Below are 13,784 nucleotides of genomic sequence, written 5' to 3' on the forward strand. Positions count from 1 at the left end.
CTTGCCACACTATTCAACATTCCCTCAACAAGGATGGCACCTTGACAGCTATGCCTTTAAAAAAAAAAAAAAGTCACAGGGTACACTCAGGTGTGAGCAATAACTGGGTGTTCCTGCCAAACGCATACATACTCACACACTTGCTGAAGTCCAACTGTGCCTCTTACTTGACCCCCGAAGGCAGAATGGGTCCTGCTCCCCGGCTCCTTCCAGCATAGTCTTCAACTTACCTCACACATCCTTCCACGGGGAATTCCTACAGCCACACCATCACCACCTCCCATTCACCTATCTCTTCATACCCAGCACAGTGCTCATCCCACAATGCTACCCAAAAGTGTGTTGCCAAAAACTGGTAAGTGAATACGCAATCAGGGAAAACGTTTCTGATGTTGACTGTGAGGGTTACAAATCCACAAAATGATCATACTGTCGTAGCATTCGATTACTGGGGAAAATCCTTCTCTAACTCTGAACTAACTCATCAACCTCCCTCCCCTGGCCAATGATATTACATACGTTATCTAATAAGACAAAAAAGGATATCTCACAAAAAGACTTGATTTGAACACAAAAGTTCCAAACAGTAAGGGATCCCTGCACCAGGGAGGTGCAGGTAATCTACTCCATAGGTGATCTTCAACCTGCTCTCCTCCTTTCCTCAGCCTTTCTCACCAATCATGGAGGCGGACTAGGTATGCTCACCTGGCTTATTTCCTTCCCTCTCGTGGCCCAGCTGCCCCTTGGTGTTCAAACCGCAGGTGTAAACTTCCCCATCCTCCAGCAGGAACACGGAGTGGTTTCCTCCACAGGCCACTTCCTTGACGCTTCTATCGGATATGAATCCACACACCTGTGGCTCTGCCACAATCCCCTGCAGGTTGGTACTGATCCCAGGTTGGCCCAGAGACCAATATCCCCAACATAACATTGTTCTGATCCTTCAGGCAGTCATGTAGCCTAGAAGAGAGTTCTGTAAAAAAAAGGTTAAAGAAAAAAACAGGTCAGAGAAAATCACTTTTAAGTAATAAATATAATCATTTAAAAAAAAACAACACTCCTCTTAATACTCTTCAGATACCTTGCATCTCAAAATAATACATATTCATATCATGGAAAATATTTACAGTAATGATGCTATTTTTGTGTTTCAGTAGGAGTTTAAAAAAACATTTCTAAACAAATTTTGTTTGTATAAATGAATAGTGAACACAGACCGAATGTGACTTTTAGATCGCTGATAAGAAACTCCGAGTACAGGAGACTCGCTAAAACAATATTTGCAAACCATTATGGCAATAAGTCTGGAAATTACCCTACTAACTTCATCTTGTCATTTCACCGTGCCCCTTTTGAGTTTTCTGCTTATTTCATGTTTTGAAATTTTTTGAACTAATTAACTCCTTTAGGTTAGCTTGGATAGTAATAATTCACCACTTGAAACAAAAACAAAAAATGAAGAAAAAAATATTATCTTCTCTGTGGTTTCTTCTTATTCATCCTTGTGGCTCTGAGTCAAGCTTCACTTCTTACCTAAAAGCCTCTAGGGGTCATTCCAGCCACAGGTGGCCTGCATCCCTCTGACACAACTACTGTCTTGCCTTGATTGGAGGCTTTCTCTATATCTTAACTCTTCAGCCAGATTTTAACTCCCTTCATTAGGGACCCCAGTATAAGAGACCTCTTTGCTTTAGCAGCTACTCAATCAACTTTTGGCTGATCGTTGCTGACTCCAGTCCAAAGTTTCCCCACCTTTTAGAAATTTATACTTCCCTTTCAATACAAACAAAACCAAAATCTCATTGCTCTCTACCAGTTCACACTCACTAGAATGGCTATAATCAAAAGGACAGATAATAACAAATGTTGGTGAGGATGTGGAGAAACCAGAGACTTCTAGGTTGCTGGGAGGAACGTAAAAAATTTGCTGGTCCTTTGGAGAATATTCTGGCACTTTGTCAAAAGCCTAAATATATAGCTATCATATGATCTGGCAATTTCACTCCTAGGTGTATAGCCAAGAGAATTGCAAACATATGTCCACACAAGAACTTGCACAGAAGGGGCACCTGGGTGGCTCAGTCAGTAAAACGTCTGACTTTGGCTCAGGTCATGATCTCAGGTTCCTGAGACTGAGTCCAGTGTCAGGCTCCCTGCTCAGCAGGGAGTCTGCTTGATTCTCCACCACTCCCCTTGCTTCAGGCTCACGTGCACGCATGCTCTTTTTTGCTCTCTCTCAAATAAATCTTAAAAAAACAAACAAACAAAAAAAAAACTAGTATACAAGTGTTCATAGCAGCATTACTCGTAATACCAAAAGGCAAGAATAAACCCAAATACCTATCAATTGAGGAATGGATCAACAAAATGGGGCACTTGCATACAAGAGAATATTATTTGGCTACCTATAGTAACGTTATCTGACTTATTCTTTGAACTCCTAAGGCTTTCAGGAAAGGTATGAAAACTCAAAATAAAATATAAAACTGAATCTCAAGATGCTTTCTTAACCACAAAGTTCTGTTTCTTCCCAAGATTTTTATTCCTTGTCTAGACTCTCAAACTAAAAGGACATTCAGCTTGTTATTCTTTGAGTTAATTACAAAGGGACATAAGATGAAACACAAGCTGGGGCAGAGGGGTAGGATATACATGTTAAAAGACCAGCAAAATCACATAATCTTTTCATAATTTAATTTTCCCAACTAACTTCTCTCATCATTTTTAATGTTTCATGAATTCACCTTATCCCACCTACCAATAATTACATAAGCAGCATCATAGAGCTTACTACACAACATTCGCTGTGCTAATAAGCATTTTATATTATTTCATCCTCACAACAACCGTGTGCCATAAGTACTATTTTTAGCTTCATTTTCAGGTAAAGCAAGCCTCAGAGAGACTGAGAAGCATGCCCAAGGTCACACAGCTAGAAGGCGCCAGAACCAGGCTACGAATCTAGGCCTGATGCCAATGTCCACAGTCTTACCCACTGGGCTGCACTGCTACCCAAGCAGATTTTCCAGTCACCTACAGGGGCAAGGACACAAAAATTACTTGCAGAACGACTAACTGTCGTCAGGATACAATTCAGGATGCCCTGCAAAGTTGAAAGTAAAGTTGCCCTCTGAGAGTGAAACTAGTCAGAATTAAGAGATAATGGCTGAGATTGGGCAGCTGTAGCATTAAGCCATCCCCTTAACCAGCTAAGTACAAAGAGTGCATCTAAAAATATGACATCAAGAAGCTATTATTGTATGTCTGCAAGAAGATCTACAAACAATGCTCACAGCAGCTTTATTCATACTAAACAAAAATGGCAGAAACCCAAATGTCCATCAACAGGAAGCTGGATAAACAGATTGTAGTATATTCATACAAGGAACACCACTCATCAAAAAGGGAAGGCACATGGCTGAAAACCACTTAACCTAAAAGAAAGCTGCAACTCAATGTGATGCAATCTTTCTGAATAACAAAGGTTTAAAAATTATTCCTCAAGGGTGTTATCAACTGCTTTTTCTTACCCAAGTCCCTCTTCACCTAGTAACAAAAATTCACTACTCTCTTGCACAAAGATAAGATTGGCCAAGCCAATCAAAGAACACCACTCCAGGGGCATGAGGCTGGCTCACTCAGTTAAGTGGCTGCTGCTGGCTCAGGTCATGATCCCGGGATCCTGGGATTGAGCTTCTCCCTGCTTCTCCCTCCCTCTCTGCTGCTCCCTCTGCTTGTTCGTGTTCTCTGTCAAATAAATAAATGAATAAAATGTTTTTTAAAAAAACCAGGGGTGCCTGGGTGGCTCAGTGGGTTGGGCCTCTGCCTTTGGCCTGGGTCATGGTCTTAGGGTCCTGGGATAGAGCCCCGCATCGGGCTCTCTGCTCAGCAGGGAGCCTGCTTCCCCGCCCCCCCGCCCCCTGCCTGCCTCTCTGCCTACTTGTGATCTCTCTCTCTCTGTTTCAAATAAATAAATAAAATCTTTTTTTTAGATTTTATTTATTTGTTTCAAATAAATAAATAAAATCTTTTTTTTTAAGATTTTATTTATTTATTTGACAGACAGAGATCTGGTCCCCTGCCACACGAGGATGCCTTTGAGACATTACGACTCTCCCAGCCAGAGTTTCAAACACAAGAGACAGAATGAGTCCCAGTACTGTTCCTTAGCGGGGGATCCCCCCTTGCCTGGTACCAAGACCACCCCCTTCCCTCTTCCTAGCTACAGCTGTTCTTCGTTATTCGTGGACTCCATGCACATGAATCTACCTACTCACTCAACGTATTTGTAATCCACGAGCAATACTTGAAGCATCTCTGCAGCCATTCTCAGATCGGGGCAGAGAGGAGAAAAATCTGAGTCACCCAGGCGCACGTTCCCAGCCGAAGTCGAACAAGAGGACGCTCTACCTTCTCGTTTCAACTCTCATACTGTAAAGATGTGGTCTTTCTGCTATCTATTTCGTGCCACACTTTTCAGATTTTTATAGATTTTTTGGTGATTTTGCTATTTAGAATGCCCCCAAGCACAGCACTGGAGCTGCCCAGTGTTCCTAAGTCCAAGAAGGCTGTGCTGTAGCTCAGAGAGAAAACACATGGGTTAGATGAGCTTCCCTCGAGCTTGAGGGACACTGTTATCAGCTGTGAGTTCAATGATACTCCATCAAGCGTGGGATGTATCTAAGGAAAGGAAGAAGGAATTCACTGATCTATACACGTAGTGGCTGCGGAAAGTGCTACTGTAACACATACAGTGCACATGGAAGCCACAGGGAAGATGGAAAAGTAGCTGAATCTGGGGATTCATGAGATGAGCAGCATGCGTGGCGGACAGCACTGCTGGCAGGCTAGGGGCCAAAGAAAACACCGTCACGTTACCAAGGATCTGAAAAATGCTAAAAACTCTCTTGGCTAGTGTTTTGTCATAAAGAAATATTGTCTACAATTGATCATTTGTAAATATATATATAATTTGTAAATGTTTATATATATATATAGATAGATAGATCACTTGTATACAAACTGATCATTTGTAAAAAAAAAAAAAAAAGAAGAAAAAAATATATATAAATAACCTAGGTGCCTAAACAGAAATACACAAAAAAACACACACAAAATGAGGTTATACATGGACCCACTAAGCAGAGGCTCTTAGCAGGAACCTCACTTACCCCATATCTCTAGAGAAGCCGTAGCTCAGTACTCATGAATTCAGTGTTTGCAGCGGCTTTATGGAAAGTAACTACCACAAACAACAAAAATCAACGGTAGATAATGGAATCTCCCTTTTTTGTTTATTTAAGATTTGTTCAAATTGGGGTGCCTGGGTGGCTCAGTCATTGGGCGTCTGCCTTCACCTAAGGTCATGGTCCCAGGGTCCTGGGATGGGGCCGCATCAGGCTCCCCACTCAGCGGGGAGCCTGCTTCTCCCTCTCCCACTCCTCCTGCTTGTATTCCCTCTCTAGCCGTGTCTCTCTCTATCAAATAAATAAATTAAAAAAAAAAAAAGATTTGTTCAATTTAGATTTCTGTCATTTGAAATTTTAAAAAGTCCTGACCAATAATATTAATAATTACATTATTAATAACAGTAGGTAAGACTTAATTTGAGCTGACTCTGAGTCTGGCACTTTTGCTCTGGGCTTCACAGATATTAACTTATTTCATCTTCTGTGAGGTAGGTGCTACTATTATCATGTTTAACTTATAAATGAAAAGAAGGGGAACCAAAAAAACAAAACAAAACAAAAGGATAAAGGTAAAGAAAAAGAAAAAAAAAGAGAATGAAGGGTCTTGACTAATTCACACAACTAGGCAATGGCAGAGTTAGGACTTAAGCCCAGAGTCTATGCTCATGACCATTATGTCATCTAATAAGGAACCTAGAAAATAAGGAAGCAGCCAAGGGGTCAGAACTTCCCAATGTCTCCAGCACCATGCAGAGAGAAAGGGTACCATTACCTGTCAAGCTATGTGAAATGCTACGTAATCACTGCCCAAGAGTGAAGGTGGGTAGATCGGACTCCATAACGTTAGTCATTAAATTCACCCAGCCACTCGTCTTACGTAGATTGGTTTCCAAGGCAGCTTCCACTATGGGGAAAGAACACCGTGACCAGCTGACCCAAGTGTCCCAGTCTTCCTGGCATTCTACTCCTCATTATCAATTTGGCATCCTGGATGTATTAGCTTCTTGTAAGTTTGTTTGGCATGAGTCGGTCCTTGAGAGTCAGCTGAACTCTCGGTGCTTTGGCCAGCTGCAAGCCTGAGGAAGCCGCCCGACGTATGGCCTCATCCTGATTTAACTACCGTTTATTTCAAAAAAGACAACTAGAACTGTTATTCAAGAAAACATCAAAAATCCTCCCCACCTGAGTTACAGTAATGGAATTTTCAAGTAGTCAAATAACAACTACTTACTAGGAGTAACAAATGAGGAACCACAAATAAAATGTATTCCCATGAATGGATTAAAAATCCTAATTAGAAATGTGATCTAGGTCATCATGAAGCTCTGCCAAAACTATAGCAGGAGGCACTAAAATCATCTAGCTTTCAGGGGAGAAATTCAGGGCGGTGCAGAGACCAGCCGTTAAATATCGCTTTCACTTAAAACTACACTCTGGAAGAACCCGCAAATCTAGTAGCGACTGGCATCCGTGAATTTAAGGTCTAGTTTCAGCAGTGTTCCTCATCACTTGCCATTTTGCTCTCCCAGGTCCTCCCACCTATTTTTCCTCACTCACGTCTCTCCCTTGCTCCTGGAGGAGTGGAATCTTCTCCCTCCTTCCAGAACACACAGTTACGAGCAGTGCTGCAGAAGAATCCGGGACTGCACTCTGGCTGGGCACCTACGCCAGCCACTGCAGTCCCAGCCCCTCCTTTTCCTGCCTTATCTCCCGGTCACAAAGCAAAAGGAAGGAAGATGTTCTGTTCCGTCTATGTCACACCTGGTACTTTTCCCAGCCCTTCTCCTCATCTATTTTTGGTAAAAGATTCAGGATAATCTCAGCAGGGTTTAAGGGTCAAAAGGACTAAGGTTCAAGCCTGAGTTAACCACATGCTAGCCGTGAAGCCTTGGGGAAGATATTTAGCCACTGTTTCCTGTTTCCTGTCTCTAAAATGGGGAGAAGAGCGCTTAGCATGATGCCCAACACACAGGACTAAGCGAGCGGTAAATGTCAACTGCTGTACCTGTACCTCCCCGAGACCCTCAGCAAACAGGACAGCCCCCAGAAGAGGCTGGGGGTATGACTCCTTTCATCCTCCCCGTGGTTAGCATTAGCTGTGTTCCACCAAATCGTGCTACAGCAAAGCAGCACAAACCACCATCTGTCATAACTTTGATGAAGGGGATTCCAGGTTGCTAGGAGAAAGTTTTTTGCATGTCTTTTCTTTCAAATTCTGGGTGGGGGGTGGGGTGGGAGTAGATAAAGCTCTTTTTATTAGTCCTAGTAAGTTGAGTGCTAAAAGATAAGCTGTAATTCCTAAACTTTGTCTTATGAATCAAACCAGGCACACAGCAGCCCAATGACTGATTCTTATTCCTTGTCTGAAAGTCACTGAAACCTAAATGACACTTGGGCAGGACTTCTAATCTCATTTATAATAGGGATAAGCGTTGTTTCAAATAAGCTTAGAAGACATTACCTGCATGATGTATGGGGAAAAGGGGGCTCTTTTTCAACAGCAGGCAAAGGCAATGCCCAAGGCTTTAGTGCTCTGCAGGCCCTCCCCAAATCCAAGCTTGAAATAAATCTGGAGTCAAAATTCAAATGCAGAATTAACTCCAGTAACAAAGGAGATTTATTATTCTGATGACACGCTATATTGTTAAAAATGTTGCTACCAGACAGAAATGGCACAGAAAGCAGGAGGAGTTTTCAATCATGAGAATTTGCTCCTTGCTGCTTTCTCTCTCTCCTTCACTTCTGCTGGACTTTGGTTCTCTATTTTAGGCAGCACAGGAACTGTTTCTAGCCCTCCCCAGATGATGCCATTACAGGTGGGACCTTCTTCACTAGCCGGTGCTGGGCTCTATAAAACTAGAAGAACGAGCTCTCTGCTGTCTGTGTAAACTGTGGGCTGCCTTCAAAAGACACTTGACCAGCCTGGCAAGAACTGAAAAGTCTGACAGTGCCAAGTCAAAAATATGGAGCAACCAGGGCTCTTACACACAGCCGGTGGGAGTGTAAATTGACATAAACACTTTGGAAAACAAGTTGGCATTATCCAGTGGAAGTGAAGATGTAGAGAGCCCACAGCAAGGCAGTTTCACTCCCACACATATGACCAGCACAGTCCAACTTACCAAGGACCTATGCGGCTCCTGCACCATGCTGAGAACTGGAGATAGAAAGATGAGTGAGAACTGCAAACTGAACTTTCAGCAAAGATGGAAATGTTACACACCTGCACTGTCCAGTAAGGCAGCCACTGGCTACACACGGCCGCTAAACACTTGAAATGTGGCTAATGCACTTCAGGGACTGAAATTACCTGAAATTACTTTTAATTTTAATCCAAGTCATATATAGCTAGTGGCGACCTTATTGTACAATAAAGCAAGGACCCCATGGCCAGGTACCTTAAGATATATGCACAAGGATGTACAGGTCAGCACTGCTTGAAACAGGTAAAACAAAGACAACCCAAATGTCCATCAATCAGGAAACGGAAACCCTGTGGCACAGCAGTCAAAAATAAATGCACTCTACAACCACCACTGAAGCTAACCTTGAAAGCAATGTTGAGGGGGAAAAAAGGTTACACAAGTATAATAAGTATTTGTAGATAAAAATATTAGTGGTGGCAAAGCTTTGAAGAAAAGCAAAAAACAAAAACAAGACAAAAAAAAAAAACTAAAATATACAAGGTAATGATTTTGGAGCCAAGAGAGTTGGAGGGTACAGAGTATAAGGAGCACGATGGGAGCTTCGATAGCATGGCTGATGTTCTGCTTCTGTTCTTTTATTGTTGCCTCTTAGCACATATATTACATATACTGTCTTGTGCCTACAATTACTTCACAGTAAAAGAAACTGGAAAGTACTATGGAGGTACTGTTGCTGCTTCCTGCATCTCATCCACCACTCCTCCCCCTGTGCGTAGGCTGGGAGCTTCTCCATGGCGGAGATAGGTTTCACTCATCTCTGTGTCTCCAGTTCTCAGCAAAGTGCAGGAGCCCAGCAGCTGCTTGCTAAGGATCCTAGTGACCTGAACCCAGATCAGAGAAAACCAGCACTCCCACAATGTAAGTTTGTTAACAGTTTTGTTCGCCAGGTTATACTAGAGAAACATTCCCTATGCAGTAACAAAAAAATAATACTGTATTTCCTGCATTCTAAAATGCACCCTCCTAACCATGTTTTAGCAGATCTGAAAGCAGAATGCCTTCTACAATCGAAGATTCTACGATCATTACAGGGTAGTGGTTCTCAGTACCCCCAGCACGCTAGAACTCAGGAACATAAGCTCTGGGAAGGAAGGACTGAGCCTCTTTTGTTCATTTCCCAATCCTCAGAGAAGTGTCTGCCACACTGTTAGGGGCTCAATAAACAGTTGCTAAATAAAGAAAAATAGTTACTATTACTGCAAGCCTACTATGTATCTGAATCTTGCTAGAAACTTCACACAGATTATTTAGTTTGCCCTTTACAGTAACCTCAAGGCTTAGCAAGGTCAAGTGCCCAAAACATTACATGTAAATAAGTAGTTGAAATAGAAACTTAGTAAGTGGCAAAGGCAGGATTCATATCCAGACTCCAAAGTCCATGCTCTTAAACGTGACACGATACCATCTCACAAACAAAATGAAGCCAAGTTCTACCCCTTCACCACTTTCGGAAAATAAATGTTTAAAGAAAACTGCCTACAGTTAGTGAGCTTATGTTAGCTGAATCACTGGCCATCTTTATAGGAAAACAGAACCTATGTTAGCCAGAGATGGGGGAGAGGCAAGGGAAACAATCTCATAGACAGACAGACTTTCCTCCATATCCACCCTTATAATAATATTAATCCAATTACTGATTCACACACAGAAACACAGGGCTCCGACACCGGTAAGTACTATTTCCAAATGCAGTAAATGTCTAAAGAGAACAGAGTTATATTATCAAAGAGATCATCTTATTAAAAACACCTTCAAAGTCCATTTGATCCAACCTCTAGGCAAAAGACTTCATTCCTAACCTCATTTTAATGGCAGCTGAAACCTTCCGAGGCCAAATGATTTTGGTCCTCTGAGAAGTGAGTGGCTGAAGCAGAGACCAGAAACTAGGTCTCCTACTTCCTGGGCTCACCTTGTTCTCTTCACTACATCACAGCAGAGGGACGTCATTAAGGATTTGTTAAGGTCCCTTTCTAGGAGCTATACTAACCTGAGTCCTTTACATAGTTTATCTTGTTTAATCCTCTTGTCAATTCTGTGAGTCAGATATTATCTCCACGTACAAGAGGAGGAAACTGGATTCAGAGAAATTAGGTAACTCACCACAGGTAACACCCTTGGCATTCAGACTAGAAGCCAAAATAGTTTTCCCTCACTTCCAAGACCTGCAAGTTCAAAAAAATCATAATTAACATTAGCACAGTGCTACAAAGTGCTTTCATGTTATTGAAAAGAAAATGAGAAGTAAGCTGCTGAAAATAAGAACATCTTTATATTTATGCAAACTTAAATATTCCCCAATAACTGCACCTTAAAAACTGGAGTTTGGTTAAATACCAAAATAAGGTAATCTCTAACCAACTCCAAAGATGTCACCTTTAAAAGTGAACTTGAGGGGCGCCTGGATGGCTCAGTGGGTTAAGCCACTGCCTTCCATTCAGGTCATGATCCCAGGATCCTGGGATCGAGTCCTGCATCAGGGTCTCTGCTCAGCAGGGAGCCTGCTTCTCCCCCTCCCTCTCTCTACCTACCTCTCTGCCTACTTGTGATCTCTGTCAAATAAATAAATAAAATCTTAAAAAAAAAAAAAGTGAACTTGAGACACAGATAGCACCTTAGAAAATTACTGGCATTTGTAGTAAATATAAAGGGAAAATTACATTATTTTTAAATCTCCCATTTCCGTTAAAAAGAGAAAATTTTGAAAAATAATTCAATTTTGTCTCTGTTCCTCCATTTTTTCCATGTACCACACACATTATAGCTTATTTTGCCAGAACTGTTTTGAAGACTTTCTCTTTCATTCCTGTCATCACCACATCCTCTTTCATGCAAAACAAGATGAGACTGTCTGAGAGGCACCTTAAATCTCCCAAAAGAAAAAGTGGTCCATAATTTTAATGTATTATCATCACTTTATTTCTATCTTCTTATGTAGAAAATCCCATCCAATTTGGAGAATATTACTTTTATTTCTGAAACTGCAGCAAAACTATCTTGTATCTCCAGGAGAAGTGCAACTCTCACATTTTAAAAAATCTTTTTAATTCTTATGCAAATCTTAAGAAATTTAAATTAGTTACTCAGAACGAAATGCTATAACCAACAACTCCCCACACCATTGGGAACATTTTAGAATCTCTGTTTCTTTTTTCAAAAATAAAAACCCAACTACTTACAGAACAAGTAAAACTGTATGCTAATGGACCGTTTCTTTTTTACATGCTGAAGGAGGAGTTCTGCCAGAGAGGCTGTGAGCCTTCCTCCTTGATTCCTGCATACCTTCTCCAGAAGGTTTCTAGCCTTGGTGTGGTAAGACATTAATGTGTAATTCATCTATTTTGCTTTAAAAGGAGGTTAAACATATTACTCCCCTTTTCTGATTTATAATGGCATTCCCTGGCCCCGGGATAAAATAAAGTACAAGAAGAGTGAGCTTCACAGTAATCTGCCTACTAAAACAAGACCTCTCTCTCCAGAGTCACTGCATTTTAAAAGACTGCCAATCCTCATTTTATTTCACTTTTCTTTCTTCTCAGTCTGGAGTTAAAAATCAGCTCACTTGATGTTATCAGATCATCAAATGAAAGGGTCTAGAAATAGCCTCCTATTTGTGGAAGGAGCCAGAAGACATACAAAAATGGAAGAGAGCTCTCGAATCGTCTTTGCTAAAACATTCCGTGTGTAACGAATGCAAGCAAAATCCTGGAAGGCTCGCTTAGCTATGAATCCAAGGTATTTCCTAACGGGGCTGATTTAAAAGCTAAAGAACAATGTAATCAGAAAACGGACAAAAACCGTGACAGACCAAAAGCAAAGTTCAAATACACATTCCCCGGGGCTGCGGTGCATACCCAGAGTCACTGCACCGTTGCCTCAGGTGCTGCTCTACCGCGCTCGCGGGCTCGTCTGTTTCAGGTCACACACGCTCGTCCCTGTCAATTGTCCCGTTTGCCCACTCCACACGTTTACACAGGACTCCAAGTGCCACCTGCCCCCGAACGTCCCAGCTCCTGACACCCCCGCGTCCGTCCACGCACTTACGTGTCCGCACACACACACGCACACACACGTGTCCACACACACCCTCGCCCCGGCTCCGCCCCGCAGGCGGACTCGGGCGAAGCGAGCCGGGTACGGCCTCCGCCGGGTGGGTGGTGCCGGGCGCCGCAGCCCCGCCGGCGCTGTCAGCTCGGACTCCGAGCCCCGCGTCCTCAGTGCAAACTCCTCGCGGCCGCCGGGGCTCCCCCCAAACGCGGAGGCCTCGCCGGCTCCCTTTACGCCGGGAAACGTCCGTGTCCCTCACCGCGAGGGTGTCACCGGAGCCCCGGCATTCAAATGGGGACAGGCGAGGAGGAAGGGGAGGATCCTCTTTTTGACTTTCTGCGTCGCAATTCCTCCTGGTCTGCACGCAGCCGAGTTGGGGTGGGGGGCGCTCCCATTTCTAAGGCTGCTTCCGGCCTTTCTGGGCGCGGGGGCTCTTTCGGTCCCAGGGCAAGCCCCGAGAACGCCGGGGAGGCGCGCGCGAAGCCGAAGGGCACCTAGCGCGCCCGGCCCGGCGCAGCCCCGCCGCCCGCCTCCTGCGCCCCGCAGGCGCTGCAGCCACCGCGCCCCGACCTCCCCGCGCGCGCGGCTCCGGGTCGTCGCGGGGAGCGCCCTGCAGCCGCAGCAGCCCCAGCAGCCCCGGCAGTCCCTCCAGGAGCAGCGCGCTGACAGCCCTGCCGGGCGGAACGCGGCGGTCGCGCGCATGCAGCGCCGCGCTGACTTCTTCCAGGGAACCCCAGCCCCCGACCCGCGTACCTCGGCGGCAGCCGAACCGCCGCTCGGGATTCCGACTGTGACAGCCCCTCCGGCCCGGCTCGGGGTTTCTCCGTTTTCGGCGTCACAATAATAAGGAAGTTTCCCCGCAAGCCTGAGGGCGGCGGAATGCGCTGGGAGAGTGACTTCCCTCCCGGCCAATGGGGGCCCTTCTGGGGCGGATGGGCACCAATGGCGGCCGCGGCGACGCCGGAGGCGGGGCGGTGAGATCCGCGGGCAGGAGGCGGGGAGAGGCCCAGGCCGGGGAGGGAGGCGGGGGCAGCCCGAGGTGACAGAACCCGCGGGCCCCGCGAAGGGACAGCGGCGCGGGCGTGTGTCGGCCAGGAGCCGGCCGGCAGACCCAGAGCGCGCGCGCCGGAATGGGATTGCTTTTCACCGACGGGGAAGCGAGCGGGACTGATCAGCGGTCGGTTTTTCAGGTTCTGGGTTCTGGGTCTTAATATTTATGCAGAGGTGACCGAAAGCCTTGAGCATGGGAGGAAAATCTAGAGGGTGACAACCGAGGGTGAGTTATGAAGCGTTTTATCCCGCAGTGGAGCAGTCTTCTGTTTCATACCTCTCGGGAGGACTGGAG

The 13,784-nt window shown here is 44.6% G+C and overlaps 1 protein-coding gene across 4 annotated transcripts in view; it reads right to left on the minus strand.

Moving 5' to 3' along the window:
• LOC111153353 (HECT and RLD domain containing E3 ubiquitin protein ligase 3) overlaps positions 1–13,252 on the minus strand; it is a 120,739-nt gene extending 107,487 nt beyond the window's left edge. Inside the window, exons 1-3 of one of the 4 annotated variants that reach the window (XM_022512340.1) lie at positions 13,193–13,252; positions 10,496–10,557; positions 706–973 (exon numbers count right to left, since the gene is read on the minus strand). In XM_022512340.1, coding sequence (XP_022368048.1) covers positions 706–931 — 226 coding nt within the window. In that variant the 5' untranslated portion in view covers positions 932–973; positions 10,496–10,557; positions 13,193–13,252. Of the gene's footprint in view, positions 1–705; positions 974–10,495; positions 10,558–12,246; positions 12,277–13,192 lie in introns of those variants that run through there. The other 3 variants (XM_022512366.1, XM_022512349.1, XM_022512358.1) reach the window with 3 other exon arrangements.
• Between the last annotated feature and the right edge of the window lie 532 nt (positions 13,253–13,784).

Source organism: Enhydra lutris, unplaced genomic scaffold (assembly GCF_002288905.1).
Source record: "Enhydra lutris kenyoni isolate GAN:26980312 unplaced genomic scaffold, ASM228890v2 scaffoldscaffold3, whole genome shotgun sequence".
Lineage (NCBI taxonomy): Eukaryota > Metazoa > Chordata > Mammalia > Carnivora > Mustelidae > Enhydra > Enhydra lutris.